We start from the raw sequence: 16057 nt of genomic DNA, 5'->3' as shown, positions 1-16057 counted from the left end.
GTCACAACTACTCTTCCTCACACAATCATGCTGTTACACAAGCCTTGTTTTAAACTCAATATAACTAATTACAACTAAATGTGTTAGAAAAACAAATTTTTGAACACACAGCAGCAAGGAACTTTGTGAATCAACAAGAGTCAACACCTAAAAAAACCCCTTTCTTTTTAAATTTGAATAAAGACAATGTTCCCGGCATTTACATGGAGAAGACAGGGCTTAAAACCTAAAATATTGGGACCGGCAGACATGGAAGCTTGTTCTATGTGCCTTCAACTTCCAGCTTCCTGTCCTGTTTCTAGCTATGATATATAAATGATCCAACTAGATCCAATGTAGCTAACTTATCTTTAATATTTATAAAATCCTTAAATAACTATATATAGTGTAGCTTAGTATAGCATTATTTGAGTGTCCTGTGACTGAGTTTGAGATAAAATAAATAAATAAAAACCTTTGTAGCATGTTAGGTACAGACAGAAAGAAACCTGCAAACTAAAGATTGACTCCATCACAAAGGAAAAAACAACCATAAATTTTCTTATTGTGAAACATTATTGTATTAAATTTTAGATGTAACAGAAGGAGAGAGCATGGGCATCTCTCAAATTAGTCTAAATTTATCCTCTGGCCTACATCTCTTCCTCACGCTCTCAAGGCCTGTCATTCAGCTGAGGTGGTGAGGAGAGGATGGGTGAAATATAGCACAAGGTCGGACCCGGGGGGGGGGGTCAGGTCACTGCTGGGATGGGAGGGGGTTTGGTTTGGAATAAAATGACTGAAGAAGTGGGTTGGGTGATCCAAAGAGCGGGGGCCTGATTGGAAACAGGATTCCTGTTAAAGGCAGAGGCCTGATAGGGAGCGCAGACTGTTCGGGAACGTTGAAGAGAGGAGCGCCTTCAGGATGCCAGAACCCGTCAAAAAAACAGGTGAGAGTCTTTATTCGACTGTTTTACTTATAAAATCTAATCTATGCAACGGTTCAGTGGATTGTCTCAACCTGAGCCTAGATTTTGTATCACAGATGTATTCTTTTTGTCACAAAACAGATCGTTTTTCTGCATCAAGGACCCTATATACATACACTACATTCAGCAATATGTTAAAGTATGCTGCATAATAAAAAATAAAAATAATTCTGACTCCCTGATTAACAATTAAAATCAAACCACTTACGTGGAATATTACATTTGACTTTAAAAAGATATGACACCAGAACTGTACTTGTACAAATTTGAATTATGATTTAAAAAAAGGGGTATACAAATGAACTTTTTTGCAGTTTCATAGTTAAAAACTGGATTACAACATTTGTTAAACAGAAAAAGTACATTCTGAGGCATAAAAATTAAATGCTTTGTGCATGGTGTGTAACAATGTGTACAAAATGTAAAACAAACCCAAAACTGGATGATAAATAAAGTGCACAATTATAAATATTATATATATATATATATATATATATATATATATATATATATATATATATACAACACAAAGGAGTAAATTAAGTACAGTAAATCTCAGCCATTCTACATTAAATATATTCCTTAGTTTATTAAAATACCCCAAGCTGCAGCTCAAAAAGTGGCAGAATATAAACACCATCTGCAACTATTTGTTCTAAGTTCAAAGGGTTTCAGTGGGAAGTAGTTTAGTCATGCCAGGAACTCTTGTCAGCACGGTCCAGGTGGAAACAGAGTGCATGATGGGAACTTGACACCGACACATTTTCCAGCATCTCCGCTTTCACGAAACAATCCCCTGATCAAAAAAAAAAAACCTCCCAATGGGATTCCATCCTGACAAACGACTTTCCGCAGCTTTCTTTTATGCTGAGTGAGAATGAATGTTTGGACAGGGAGTGAGAAGGCCATCATATATCATATCAGATGACAACCTGTGTGAAGAATATGAGCAGAATAATAACTGTCAGGATTGTCTGGAGCTTCCCTTACAGCTGCTGTTTATGCCTTTCAGTCATTCTGAGGCCTTTCAGTTGAACTGAAATCAATAATTCACCAACCCTGAATGAAATAAATGCTATAAATAGTAAATGGTTTTAACTAAACTGAAATGGAGATATATTAATATTATAAGTCTGTTAGAATTTGGCTTGAGGCTTTCAAGAGAGAGAAATCGTTTTCCACTTGAAGTATGATGTTATATAAAGCAGCAGGAATGACTGACACCGTGACAGGAAGGGCGCATCATTCTCCTTCATCTGCCTCTAAAATCATAAAAATAGCGTCAAGCTAATCCCTTAACTCTGCTACCTGCTGCGGCTGAAGCCTCATTCATTGTCCCGCAGCTGATGGGTCACCTGGCAGCTCATTCATTCGTTTGTTCATTCATTAATCGCTTCATTCGCTGTTCCACTCCACTCAAAGATGCGTCAAACCATCAAACCTGGAAATAGCGTGGATCTCTGTAACACCGACATACACTTCAGGATTCCTGGAACATGGTGAGAGCGTTAAACACATCCACTGTTAGAGCTTTCAGTTACACTATTTTTAGGCCCCTTTTTGAGAACGACAACTGGTTCAGAGAAGGATCGCTGCGCCGGTCTGAGAAATTTTCCCAACAGGAACAAAGCGGGAAAGTTAACAGGTGGTGCTCCATCTAAGCCGGTGTTAAGAGTTATACACAGAGGCAGAATTATTCTCTTTGTAGATCACAGCACGACGCTTGTTTAGATTGCTGCTGGTTTCCTTTGAGCTTCTGCACCTGATTTTTAGTTGCTGTATTTATACCAAGAAATAAAGATGCCAAAACAATTAAAACTGCTGTGGTTCTTACATCAACTTTTATTTAATTTGTTGATATGACGTATTACATGAACTGCTGTGTTTCAAGCCTGCAACACAGTTTTAAAAAGTTGGAAAAGAGGTCATTTAGAGCTAATTAGGAACATACCAAAGACATAATGTTGCCATTTATTCTCATATTATTTAAAAGACATTAAGGCAATAATGCTAACACACAATGAAGCTTTTATTTTCAGGAAACATTTCCTAAGAATTGAATTGTTTCATAATTTAATCTCAGAATTCCTCACACAGGTCAGGACTGCAGTAAGACTAGTTTAGTCCTTATATCCTCTCCTGCTGTGATGTTTGCAGGAGCTGGTGTCACACTGTGTTTTTAAGCAGGGTCACGGTTGTAAAATCTTATTTTTACTTCTCTGTGTTGTTTGCTGCCATCACAGAAGTGTAGATAACCTTTGCCAAGGGCAGTGACAGGACTCCAAACTATTTCAGACTCTAGGGTTTGGACTTGTAGTTGATTGCAGTCTGGACGGTCGTTTTATCTTTGGGTCAGAGCACGCAGCAGACTTTTTTTCAAATAAAAATACGGAGCACCAATTGTTTGAGCAAAGTTCCCAGATAAGTTGATTATGTTTTTCTGGACAAAGTTGAGGATGTCCGTTTTTACAACAAACCTTTAGGTGTCAGTTATAAAAGTTGTTGAAGTTTGTTCAAACCTGATCAGTAGAAATGCTTGTATCTTAGCTAATGAGATGAATTATTTGTAATATTATAAATTAGGATGAGAATCTGGTTTATTACCAGGCTTACACAACAAAGAATTTGACAACAACAAAAAAAAGCAAACACAAAAACAAAGTGTGACACATGCCTGCTACTTGTTAAAAATGTGCAGATATGCAAAGGAATGTGCAAAATATGCAAAATGTATGAAAAATAAACTAAAAATATGAATGCACAACAGCATAAAATAAGCAGATGTATATAGAATTTAAAAATAGAAGTCAGACAGCTGATGGGAAGAAACTGGTTTTGATTAAACAATTATTGCATTTAATTTTATTTAGTTAAACATTTATTAGAGCGATTGAGTTGGTTATATGTTTCACAGCAGGAACAGTAATCCAAAACTATGAAACCTCAGAATGGAAAAAAAGAATTACAATAAAGCACATTTGGTTGATGTTTCTGCAGACTGACTAAAGTAAGTTTTTCATTTTTTAATGAGTATAAACTTAAAACCAGTTTTTAGGATCTTTCATGATGTTTTCTAATGTATTTTTCAAACAGTACAGCTCAGTATTAGATTTTCTCTTGTCAACAGAAAACTATAAAAGGGAAAACTACTATGTTCTGTTTTGTAGTATCATCTCTTTTGTTTTTCTGTGAGAGAAGCAGCCCCACCCAGTGTGCTGCAGACTGTACAACACTTTAATGGCTCTCCACCGATCACTTTCCCTGTGCCTTTTTTCTGGGCCCCAACGCTGGCATTGGTTAAAATAGACGTGTTACTTATCTTATCTTTTATGTGAGTCACCAGTGAACGCTCAGTTAAACTATGAAAGTATTCGTTTACTCCTAAATATGACTTCAGCGACCTCAAAAAAGAAGAATGAAACCACTCGCATTTTTTTAAATTTCAAACCCACCCTCTTCAGTTTCAGCGTTTACCAAGAAACCAAAGACTCAGGAGGCTGAGGAGGGGTCCTCTGTGGTTTTTGAAGCAGAGACAGAGAAGCCTGATGCTAAAGTAAAATGGCAGCGTGACGCAAAGGACATCGCCAGTGGTGACAAATACGTCATCACAGCCGATGGAAACAAGCACTCCCTCACTGTGAAAGCGATCACCCTGGAAGATGCCAGTGTCTACGCGGTGATTGCTGGTGGTTCAAAGGTCAAGTTTGAGCTGTGGGTCGTATCAAAGCAGGGTGGGAGACTTTGATGCTGCAGCTGGGGTTTCTGCTAACTCACCTGGAGCCTCGTTATGAAGCACAAAACAGAGCACTCGACTGATAAAACCACAGAGGAAGTCCACACTAGATGCACTGCATGCTCCTAATCTTAATTCACCTTGTTTTCTATCCTCTGATCAAATATCAAAAATGTCTTTGGTTTAGTATTTTGGGAAATGTGCAGCTTCTGCACTAATTAAATATCCAACCAATTATATTTCAGGCTAGCTTCAGCTTAATTAGAAAGAATTACAGAGTCTAAATGTTCCTTTAAAGGCTGTCACTGTTGTGTGATCACAGTCATTTTGTCCGGCAGCAGAGCACTGAAAGCTGCATTTCCTGCTGAGGATATTTAACTTTAATAAATAAATCTTGAAGGAAGCAGCAGAAAACTGTGCCGTGTGCTGTGAGCTCCAGGCTGCAGCTGTCTGAGGCCTCTCTCGGTCTGTTCGCTGACCTTCACCTCCACACCAGCACATTATTTCCCCATGAGTAACCACCACTTGACTTTTACTGCGGACAGGCATGCGGAGCAGCTGATAACACATGGAAAGTTAGCAGGTTGTTTAGAAATGATAAGACGCCCGGGATGTTTTATAGATATATGCTCAGCAAGCGTATTTTGATTCTAAAACAAATTAAAATCAGGTTTTAAAATGTTGTAAAATTAATGTAATTACTGAAATGTTAGAGATGTATGAAAGAAGCCAGGCAGGAGTACAACATATTTAACCACGATATGATTGTAGCGTTTTTCTTCCTTGTTTATGCTTTTTAATTCTCAACATTAATAAAACCACAGAAGCTCCTGCAGAAGTCCCTGCTGATGGACCTGGGGAGTCCAAAGTAAAACCAGAACCTGCTCCTGCAGCAGCACCCTCACAGGGAGAAACCTCTGCTCCGACTCAGGATGCTCCTCCAGCTGAGGGTGAGTTACGGCGTGCCAGCATTCACTCAACATCCCTCCTTTACTTCCCTCTGATAACAGATATGATGTCCTGTTAAACAAGTCAATAAGACGTCAGCTTTAAATGTCTGCATGCAAGATATTGAGCACCAGTGCCAACTGTGTGGAATAGCAAATTGCCACTATGGATGAGCGTGTGAGTGCATGGTTATTTAACCCTCCTAAAGCCCTGAAAAGAGAGACGAAGAGAGGTAGAGAAGACCTTGTTGTCAGGTGGAAAATGAGGCGAACCCACAAATTAAATCCAAACCCTAGAGGCAAGACATGGGAGGAACCAGACAATGTGTGAAGTGACAACAGCCCAGCAAGTAAATGGAGGAAATGAGCAGGTTTTAAAGGCAGAGGTTAATTAGGGAAAGTGGGCACAGGTGAGTGAAAACTAACAAGGAGCAGGTGGAGATGGGCGTGGCAAGTAAACCAGTGACTGACTGAGGACAAGTGACTAATGGCAGGAGTACAGAAACACAAGGAACTAAGACCAGATTAAACATAAAGATAACTAAATAACAAAATAAAATATACAATAAACCCAAACTAAAACATGAAAAACAAAGACACTTCTAGCCTCGGGTCAGTTTGACCTGAAGGCCATGGAAGGGTTAAACTGTGTGTCTCTATGTGGCACATTCTTTTAAAGAATATTAGTTGTAGTTGTGAATATAAATTTAAGAGAGTAGAGGACGAACTTCAATAATCTGAGTGGTGATTGTGCTGTCACCAGGCCTACATCAGAATGGGATTCCCAAACTCATGCACGGCAGTATTTTAAAATATATATATATAGATATTTTGCAGCATAGCCAATATATCACAACGCCATAAAAAAACTGTAGATTTTTTTTTGTTGTTTTTTTTGTCTTGTTATGACATATCAGGCATACCATATAGAGAAGATGGCTGCCTACATGTGCCAGAACAGATTTGTGTGACAAAAAGGATATCTCAGAATTAGAATCCTAATCGCATGATTTACTTTTTTGAATCAGGACTGAATCTAGCATCAGAGTAGGCAGGCCACATTGTTGTAATAGCAACCTATTTGTATGACTGTTTGTGAATCGGTGTGTGAAGGTGTGAGTGTGGGGTGTGTGTGTGTGTGTGTGTGTGTGTCGATGTGTGAAGGTGTGTGTATATACATATATATATATATATATATATATATATATATATATATATATATATATATATATATATATATAACTTGTATATATATATACAAGTTTAAACAGTGACCCACATCTGGCTACCTCTTTGAAAACTTTCTGGAGGAACCCCTGGCATCAGCTTCTGGTGGGATGATGGGATGAAGTGAGGAACTAAAGTGGATGGATGGATGGATGGATGGATGGATGGATGGATGGATGGATGGATGGATGGATGGATGGATGGATGGATGGATGGATGGATGGATGGATAGATAGATAGACGGACAGTTTTCACAGAATTGTTCTCTAAGTTTATTCAAAAGCTCTGAATGAACAGTAATCTTCTCATCAGCTCCAAGGCCACCTGTTGGTTTAAACAGGTTTTAGTTTCCATTTGTTGACGTCACAAAAATTCTGCTGGATCTTTAGATGGACACCCCCCAGACACCAGACAGGACCTGACTGGACTCTTCACAGAGAAACCTCAGAGTGGAGAAGTCACTGTAGGTAAGCGACTTCACAACAAAAGTCTTGAAGCGCATCTGTTTTTCATCACACACTGAATTTGACCAATTAGAAACCTTTATTGGATTAAAGATAGATGCAATAAAAATGTACAAACATAAAATGTCTTCATGCATCACTAAGCAGACTTTTCTGAGACAACCTAAATAAAACTGTGAAAAGAAATTGCCAATATAATATGTGTAATAACTGCTGTTTACTTAAAATTTACACAAGGAACTGTTAGTAGTAACTAATGAAGACCTTAAAGCTTTTATCTCACTCTGATAGGACACAAAAGCATGAAACTGAATTAATAAAATGCTGTCATACTGCTGATAATATGTAGAATTTCAATCAAACAACTGCATTTTATTATTAAGATATACCAAATAAAGCTGCATTGGTTTGTTGTTGTTTTTTGCAGGTGAAAACATCACATTTGTTGCTAAAGTAAGTGCTGAATCTCTGCTGAAGAAACCCAGCATTAAATGGTTCAAAGGGAAGTGGATGGACCTCGCCAGCAAGAGCGGAAAACACCTGCAGCTAAAGGAGACCTTCGACCGCAACACAAAGGTAAGCTGCTGTTAAACACCAAGAACTGAAGCTAGCTTGCAACACAGGCTCGCTTTATAATGAACTGCAAAAGTAAAGCCTATTTTCCGTTAAAGTCACGCCTTCATTCGTCACTCTGATGCTTCTTGGGCCTCCGTGCGTCTGGTTGCAGGTGTACACATTTGAGATGCACATCATCGATGCCAAGCCAAACTTTGCAGGAGCTTACAGATGTGAGGTTTCGTCCAAGGACAAGTTTGACAGCTGCAACTTTGACTTGACTGTTCACGGTGAGGGTTGCTCAAGTCTCCCGTTGTTGTTGCGTCTAATGATGGCGTTGCTTTGCCAAAGAGTCACCTGGTAGCTGTTATGTCTTTCAGAGGCCCGTGCTCCTGGAGGTCTGGACATAAGAACTGCTTTTAGGCGCACGTAAGTGGCTTTGAAACCAATATTTTCATCTCAAACATGTGCCAATCCCCACCGTCATCGCTCACTGTTTGTTATTGCATTTTCTTAAACAGTTATTTTAACAAATTGCTGTTTTGAAGTAGAATTTTTAGTTTTTGTATTTTACTTGATAAAAAAATCAAATAGGAGATTTTCACAAATGATTCTGTATTCATAAGAGCAAAAATAAAAAAGAAATTCAAATTTTTTGTGAGAATGATGTAAAAATAACATGATGATGTAGGTCATAACTAAATCTCAGCAACTGGGTTTTGAAACCCTAATTTTTATTTTTAATTTCATGCAATAATCTCTTTTCAATCAATTTGAAATTATAACTTTATTAATGATGCAAAGTAAAGAAAACAATTTGCTTCTTTGTACGAGAAGCTTTTCTTTAAAACAGAGCATGAGACATTTTGTGTGGATATATTGAAATTATACTTTATAAACCAAATGCTTTTAATTCTGCATTAATGTGTAAAGTCAGGGATTTTACACACTTTTCTTTTTAAAAAAATGTGGAATTTCTGCATCTTTTTGGTTAACTGTAACTGAGTTAACTAAGTGCCAAACTGTTTTAAAGTTTTTTAAGTGTAAAACACACAAACACAGCTGCTTGTTAATTACGGTGGATCATTATTATGGTATGTGTGAAAAATAACTGTGGAAATGCTAACCTGTCAGGAGTGAAGGTGGTAAGAAGAGAAGTGGACCAGCGACAAGGTAGTAGTAGTTTTGTTTCAACAACAGCGGCTTGGTTTTTAAATCCTGAGCCGTCTGATTGTGAAGGAAACAGAAATCAGGTCCAGGATGTGAGCTTCTTTCTCTCCTCCATGGCCCTTTTCTTTTCTGCATTCAAGTCAAACAAATCCACTGTTGTGTTTTCTGAGCTTTGAGATTGACCACCGGGGGGAAGAGCGGGAGAAACCTAAACATACAGATGTGGTCAGAAGTTTACATGTCATGGACATGAATGTCATGCTCATTTTGGCCTAAAAATGATTTTTTTTTTTTAACCTTTCTTTTTCCAGGGAGAGCAGATTATAAAACACACAACTTCAGTCATTTTTAAAAACAACGACTGGGTGCACAAGTTTGAATCTATAGTGATGTTTTAGTTTATTTACACAAAGTTAAAATGAAACATGCATGCTTAAATAAAGGCATACATTCACATATTTATATATTTACATAGCTAGTCTTTTAACTTGACAAGGCCAAGGCCTGTTAACGTCTCACTGGTGATCTGTTGGTGTTTCTCCTTTGCCAGCAGAAAAATGATTCGTTTGACAGCACATATTGGCCAGTCCTGTTAATCAATTTGTCATCCCCAGTTGAAAGCAAACCAGTTGGAAAGTTCAAAAACTATCGAAGAACCTTTTACATTCGACTGGAATCTGCAGCCGTCCATATGAAAAGGCCAAATGATCAGACGTTTGGAGGAGAAAAAGTGAGGCTTTTAAACTTATAAACACTGGACCAACTGTTAAGCAGGGTGGTGGTAGTAGGTGTTAGAAGGAGGATTACCTTCAAATTCCTCAACTTCATCTCAAATCAAGAACTAGACTATAGAAACTGGGTGTTCCAACAGGACAATGATCCCAAAAACACATCAGAACTGGTTTCTGATTGGATGAAGCAGGCTAACAATCTGCAACGACCTTTCCAAAACCTCAGTCCTATTGAAAATCAGTGGACTTTTCTTAAAAGCCAAATGTGTGCCAGGAAAGCATCTAGTTTAAATGAAGTCTGCTAATTCTGCCAAGAAGAGTGATCAAATATCCAAACAGAATTAAGATAGAAGCTTACTGATGGATATAAAAGGCATGTGGTGGAAAGTCATCTTGCTAAGGGACACATAGGCACATATTAGGGTGTATGTAGTATATATATTTGAGCATGTATGTATACAAGCTGTATAATGAATCCACCAAGAAAAAGAAGGGCTCAATAAATCATTAAAAGACCCACATTAATATGATATTCATACCCAGGATGAGTTAATGTAAAGTTCTGACTGCAACTGGAAATATCTTTAAAAAAATACAAAATAATCATTAATGTTGTTAAAATTGTGTTAATCTTTGATTTGCCATATGCTGAGATTTGGTGCACTGTAGTAAACTGTTAATTAGGATGCATTTGCATGTGTCAGCGCTTTCTTATCTCCTCCTGAGTCTCAATCCAAACATCAGAACCAGCTGAACAAACAGCGACCTGGCAGATTTGATGCTGGTTTGATCACACTGACAGCGCAGGATGTGTTAAGACACACAGGCTTTTCAGTGGCACCAGCTCCTCCGGGAGGGGGGTTGCCACACAGAGGAAGTGTTGTGTTGTAACTTCACCGTACAGATAAGAAACTCACCTTCCAGTGTTGTTGAATCGGAGCCACGAGAGGAGCGCACGGTTCAATCTTTTCCCTCGTTTTTATCTCCCATCCCACTGATAAGACACAAGCGGACTCTGATGTACAGAGACTGCCTGTTCTTTTTCACAATGACTGTTTTTTGTGTTGTTATTGCTTGAGTTGCTGCTGCTGCTCGTGGCTTAAAGGACTGTTTGATATTTTGGGGGAAATACGTTCTCACAGGAAGCCTTTATTATGACGTCATGTCTCTTCCTCTGACCCCCTCCTTATTGTTCCTGTCACCACCTTTTTCCTCCCCACCGTGAACCATGACATGACCAGATTTAACAGTAACTAACTGTAAAACAACCGCTTTTCAGCTGACAAAATCAAAGTAAAACTCAAAAAATTAACTATACACAAATATAAAATGCCATGTTTCTCCAAAATTACAACTGCTTCTTTAAAACAGATCAGCAACTGTCTCTCAAGCAAAACAGCTGCCTGCATAATTCACTGTTTTTTAATTGTTATTTTTCACATTTCTTTTCAGTTTTGCGAAATCATCCTGTCAAATCTAGTTTTTGGAGCTTCGCTTTTACTGTTAAAGGCTGCAATTTCCAGAAAAGCTGTCCCGACGTCCGGAAGCTAACATTAAATAGCATCAGTAAAGTTTTAAAAGCAAAACTTAGGTGTGTTGTGTTAACATGTTTGCCTTTAAAAGAAAAGAAGACTCAGCCCACTCTGCTGTTGATGCTTTGCGATTTCTGCAGTAGCACAGATGGAAAAGATGATTCAGGAGAGCTGGACTTCAGCGGCTTGTTGAAAAAGAGGTGAGTAAGCAAACAAAATGAACTAACCGCAGACAAGTCAAAACATTATGTACTTTTACATTTTTACAACCTAAATCTCTCTCCCTCTTATTCTTTGTCCTCAGAGAGTAAGTTACTTCTGCATTTGAAACCGAAAAGTTTGAATGACCAAACAGTAATTAGTAGGGAAATAAGCTTGAAATGCACAGCAACAAGTTGCAAGAGTCCAGTTAACGCATGATGTTAGCATGTGTTTAATCTGTGACTGTTGTTATTCTTCACCCACTTTATATAAGTGCAAATATACACTGCCTCTTATATATACAGCAAAAAGCTCTGTATATATAATAAAAAGCGTTGTATGAGTGTGAGACTGGATGAAATTGTAAAGTTTCTCTTTGCAAAACCTCTAAAGGTTTAAAAGGTGCTCTATATGTGGACCATTTACCATTTCTAACATGAGTAGGTTTGCCTCGGTAAAATTTAATTACTGTATTAATGTTTGTTTTAAGAGCTTTGTCCTGTTTTGTCCATTGTGCTACTTTTGAAATTTTGTGGTCTTTGACGTTCGCCAGAATCGGGTTCTGCTTTTGCATGAGGAGCAGTATCCTAGGACTGGAAATTGTTCTTTTGTTTTTTTCATCTGTTCACAGTACAACATTTAACCATTCAATGCACGGAGGAAATTAAAAGTAAACCATAATCTTGGTCAGATTTGTAGGATTACATAAACGTTTCAAACTTTTATTTTGGTATATTTATTACAAAATCAGCATCACAACCAAAAGGAAGGTAAGAAGTTTTTGTCTTACTACCTAGAAAGAAATTTTAATGCCTTAGTTAAACCATATATTAATAAATAGCCTAAATTAGCGAAATATTTGACTGTTTTTGTTTAAAAGGATGAAAATGTTTTAGTAAATAGCTTAAACTAGCTGACATGAAATAATTTAGTTTTCTGTTTTTGTTTAAATACCTTTTTTGAATTATCTTAAATCATTAATAAAGATAAAACATCTTCTCCTCCTGTTATTTTAAGCTGAAGCCAGATTTATTCTGGTGACAAGAGCTGCTGGCTCGTATTTTTGGAGCCAGAGCACTCGGGATGTGGGTCTGAAAGTCTCTGACACACAAAAATGGGGATCTTTAGAAATTAAAATACCAATTACAACTAAAAATTTAAGAATTACTTTTAATTCCATTCATTTACATGAGCTTAAACATACTGCTGACAGCCTACAGGGGGCACTTTTGCTGTTTTGGCTTCACATTCTTGTATCCAGCTATTAATATATGTCAGTATCTTCAGAAGTAATTATTGCAAAATATGAAATCAGGCCTAAAAAAATTAATCTGAACTACATCAAATGGTGCAGTATCAAAGGATTTACTCCTGTAGTTTTCCAGAGATACGGAATGTGATTCTGAAATGCAGGTATGCACTCAATGTAAACAAAGTTCTTGGCTGAATCCATCAAAAAGCATGTGAAAGAGTCACATGAGTAACCAACATTAGGCTGGTAAGTTTAACATCTGACCTACTTTCAGTCTCTGTAGTTGTTTCTGCAGGTAAACAAATGTTGGTGATTGGTACCAGTCATAAAGTTTAGTTACAGACTTTTAATTTAATTGATGTGATGAGGACCCAGTTTACAGACTCCAGGGCAAAGGAAACTGAAACGAAAGCTAAACTTTAATTGGAACAGAGCAGGGAGCAGAAAACCCTACCTGGGAAACAGAACCTGGAAACAAGGAGTAAACACAACAAAGGATCAGTGAGCAAAAGGGGGAACCGGGAGGACAGTCCTGCTCGGAGGGCTGCAGCTGAGGCTGATGAGCAGATGAAGAGCAGGTGTGCATGATTTCATGACGGATGAGTCAGGGACACAGGGTAAACCAATGAGCACATGAAAATGTCCACATGCAAGAAAGAAATAAGCGTGACTAAAAAAATAAACTCAAGCACAAACAGAAAACCTGCGGGGACAGAATTAGCATAATCTAACTAACAAAAGATCTGTAAGCATTTTACTGTTTGCGTCTAACTGTCTAAAATAATGAGCCTAACTTATTGAATTAGCCTAAACTTGCAAACAAAGAAGCTTATGTATTATACATTCAGCTTTTATGAAGTCATGATACTTTAAAACCGCGGTTCCCAAACTTTTCAGCTTCTGACCCATAAAATAATAGTGACAAAAGGTGTGTGACCCCATCTTTTAGCTGATAAATATCCCAAAATACGAATGAGCCTAATAAATAAGGGCAGGATGACAACACAAAGAGTCCTAACATCCATTATGCTGCCTTTTTTAATCAACTAATGACTTGTTTTTCAAATCTCAACAACAATTATGGTGCAAATATATCATAAAAACAAGGTTTAAATTGTAAATTGATATCTGGAGATTATCTAAGGACCCCTATTTGGTGTCGGGTGACCCACATTGGGGTCCCGACCTCAACTTTGGTTATTACTGCTCTAAAACATATAAGCTGTAACAACAACAAAAAAAAATTTAGTCATTGCAAAGCAACTTGGCATAAATGATCATTTATGTATGAAATCATTTCAAAACAAGAGCTTATTAAAGCATAATCCTATAAAATATCAGGTTTTTGATCATTGAGGAAATTTTAATTACTCAAAGTTAATTTGATAGTTAAGAAAATGTTTTTTGGTTTGGTTTGATATGAAGATGGTAATTCTAAAACTGTTATTCGGCTGCGGTTTGTCCATCAGAGCCGTGCATGTGAACGCTGAGCCCGACGTTGATGTCTGGAACATTCTCAGCCGCGCTCCTCCCACAGAATATGAAAAGATCGCTTTCCAGTACGGCATCACCGACCTGAGGGGAATGCTCAAGAGGCTGAAGAAGATGAAGAAGGAGGAGAAGAAAAGTGAAGGTCGGCGTGTGGCGCTTGTGACGCTCACCACTGCATTTGTTCCTTCTGAAAATTCAAAGTGAAAGACTGACTTCTTGTTTCCTCAGCTTTCCTCAAAAAGCTGGACCCCGCCTACCAGGTGTCAAAGGGGCATAAAATAAAGCTCGCAGTTGAGGTTGCCAATGAAAACGTGGAGGTGAAGTGGCTAAAAAATGGACAAGAAATTCAAAAATCTGGAAGGTTTGGATTAATATATGCTTCATAAATAACGCTTTACTTTTGATTCACAACATATTCAACTGAGAGCAATAACTAACTTTAATATTTTTAATTTTTTTTGTTGTTTTCTCTCACCTCTACCTTTATTTCTTTACATCTACAGCAAGTAAGTCTCAAACAGAATGACAAAAGATGATATAGTTTCTCCAAAACCAAAATAGTGTTTTAATTTTTTTTTTAAATCGTGTGATTTGTCAAGGTACATATTTGAGAGTGTTGGCAACATGCGCTACCTTACGATCACCCACTGCTCCTTAGCGGACGACGCAGCGTACGCATGTGTGGTGGGAGACGAGAAATGCACCACTGAGCTCTTTGTTAAAGGTAAGAAAAACCCATAAGTAGATCAGATTTTAGTGCAGGGTTTGCTCTTTAATCTGTCAAACTATTCCTGCTTATTTTCCACAGAGCCTCCTGTCACGATTGTAAAAAATCTGGAGGATCAGATGGTGATGAAGGGCGAGCGGGTCGAGTTAATGTGTGAAGTCTCAGAAGAAGGAGCCAATGTGAAATGGTGACATATTTCTCTCGACACTAACGATGAAGCTTTCAGTAGTTTAATGATTTGGCCATCTTGAATATAAAGTGTTTACTTTTAGGATGTTAACTGCACCAACTGCCTAAACAATTGTTGTAAATTGTTCAATATTCTGACAGGATTACAGTCAAGTAGTATTTCTTGAAGGAATGCATATCGCCCACCGCCTTGGATGCTAAAATTTTAAACAAAGATATCTCAGGATCCATGAGCATTTGGAGTCTCAGCTTCCACCACACCTAATTTTAACTCCATATCTGTAAAACTGACTGAGTTTGAAACAATTTTCTGTTTGCTGAGGCTAATTAGCTGCGGTGGTCATTTTGAATCAAGTTGAGTCCAAAAGCTAATCATTTATAGATGCACATCCAACAATTACTTTCTAAGAGTTTTGCTAAAATCTGTATCGTGGTGAGCAAAAAGAGTCACAGAAATGGCCACAACTCAGTTAATTTTACAGATATTGAGCAAAACTTTGGTGTGGTAGTAGCTGAGAGTCATCTCCAATACATACTCTGAACACTAACAAGATCACACAGGATTTCTGTCTAAAACATTGGCTGTAACTGTTGGAGCTAATGTGCATTCTTTCAAGGAATTATATTTTCGTTTAGATTGTGTTGCATTATTTAAGGTCAACATAAATGTCAAACAGTAAAATTGTTAAAGACGTTAAACTTTAAGTATCTAAACAGAGTGCTGGTGTAGATTCTCAGTCATCCAGGCCATGGTAAATTCAAAAAAAGTTAAAAAACAAAAACAACTGGACTTCTATTCTGTAGCTGAAGACGTTTCGCTTCTCATCCAAGGAGCTTTCTCAATTCAGAAATAGAGAGTGTGGAGTTGAG

The 16057-nt window shown here is 37.7% G+C and overlaps 1 protein-coding gene across 4 annotated transcripts in view; it reads left to right on the top strand.

Annotated features, from left to right (window-relative positions):
• Nucleotides 1-814: 814 nt before the first annotated feature.
• The window catches only part of mybpc3 (myosin binding protein C3), a 32266-nt gene continuing 17023 nt past the window's right edge, over nt 815-16057 (top strand). For 2 of the 4 annotated variants that reach the window (XM_037980036.1, XM_017404518.3), the window contains exons 1-13: nt 815-929; nt 5526-5651; nt 7265-7342; nt 7767-7915; nt 8067-8184; nt 8275-8323; nt 11468-11527; nt 11632-11634; nt 14250-14413; nt 14500-14632; nt 14775-14777; nt 14871-14995; nt 15080-15185. In XM_037980036.1, the coding sequence (XP_037835964.1) occupies nt 905-929; nt 5526-5651; nt 7265-7342; nt 7767-7915; nt 8067-8184; nt 8275-8323; nt 11468-11527; nt 11632-11634; nt 14250-14413; nt 14500-14632; nt 14775-14777; nt 14871-14995; nt 15080-15185 (1139 nt within the window). In that variant the 5' untranslated portion in view covers nt 815-904. The remainder of the gene's footprint in view (nt 930-5525; nt 5652-7264; nt 7343-7766; nt 7916-8066; nt 8185-8274; nt 8324-11467; nt 11528-11631; nt 11635-14249; nt 14414-14499; nt 14633-14774; nt 14778-14870; nt 14996-15079; nt 15186-16057) is intronic. The other 2 variants (XM_017404549.3, XM_017404525.3) reach the window with 1 other exon arrangement.

The sequence above is a fragment of the Kryptolebias marmoratus genome, linkage group LG15 (assembly GCF_001649575.2).
Source record: "Kryptolebias marmoratus isolate JLee-2015 linkage group LG15, ASM164957v2, whole genome shotgun sequence".
NCBI classification, from domain to species: Eukaryota; Metazoa; Chordata; class Actinopteri; order Cyprinodontiformes; family Rivulidae; genus Kryptolebias; species Kryptolebias marmoratus.
This window is presented reverse-complemented; position numbering and strand designations above follow the sequence as displayed.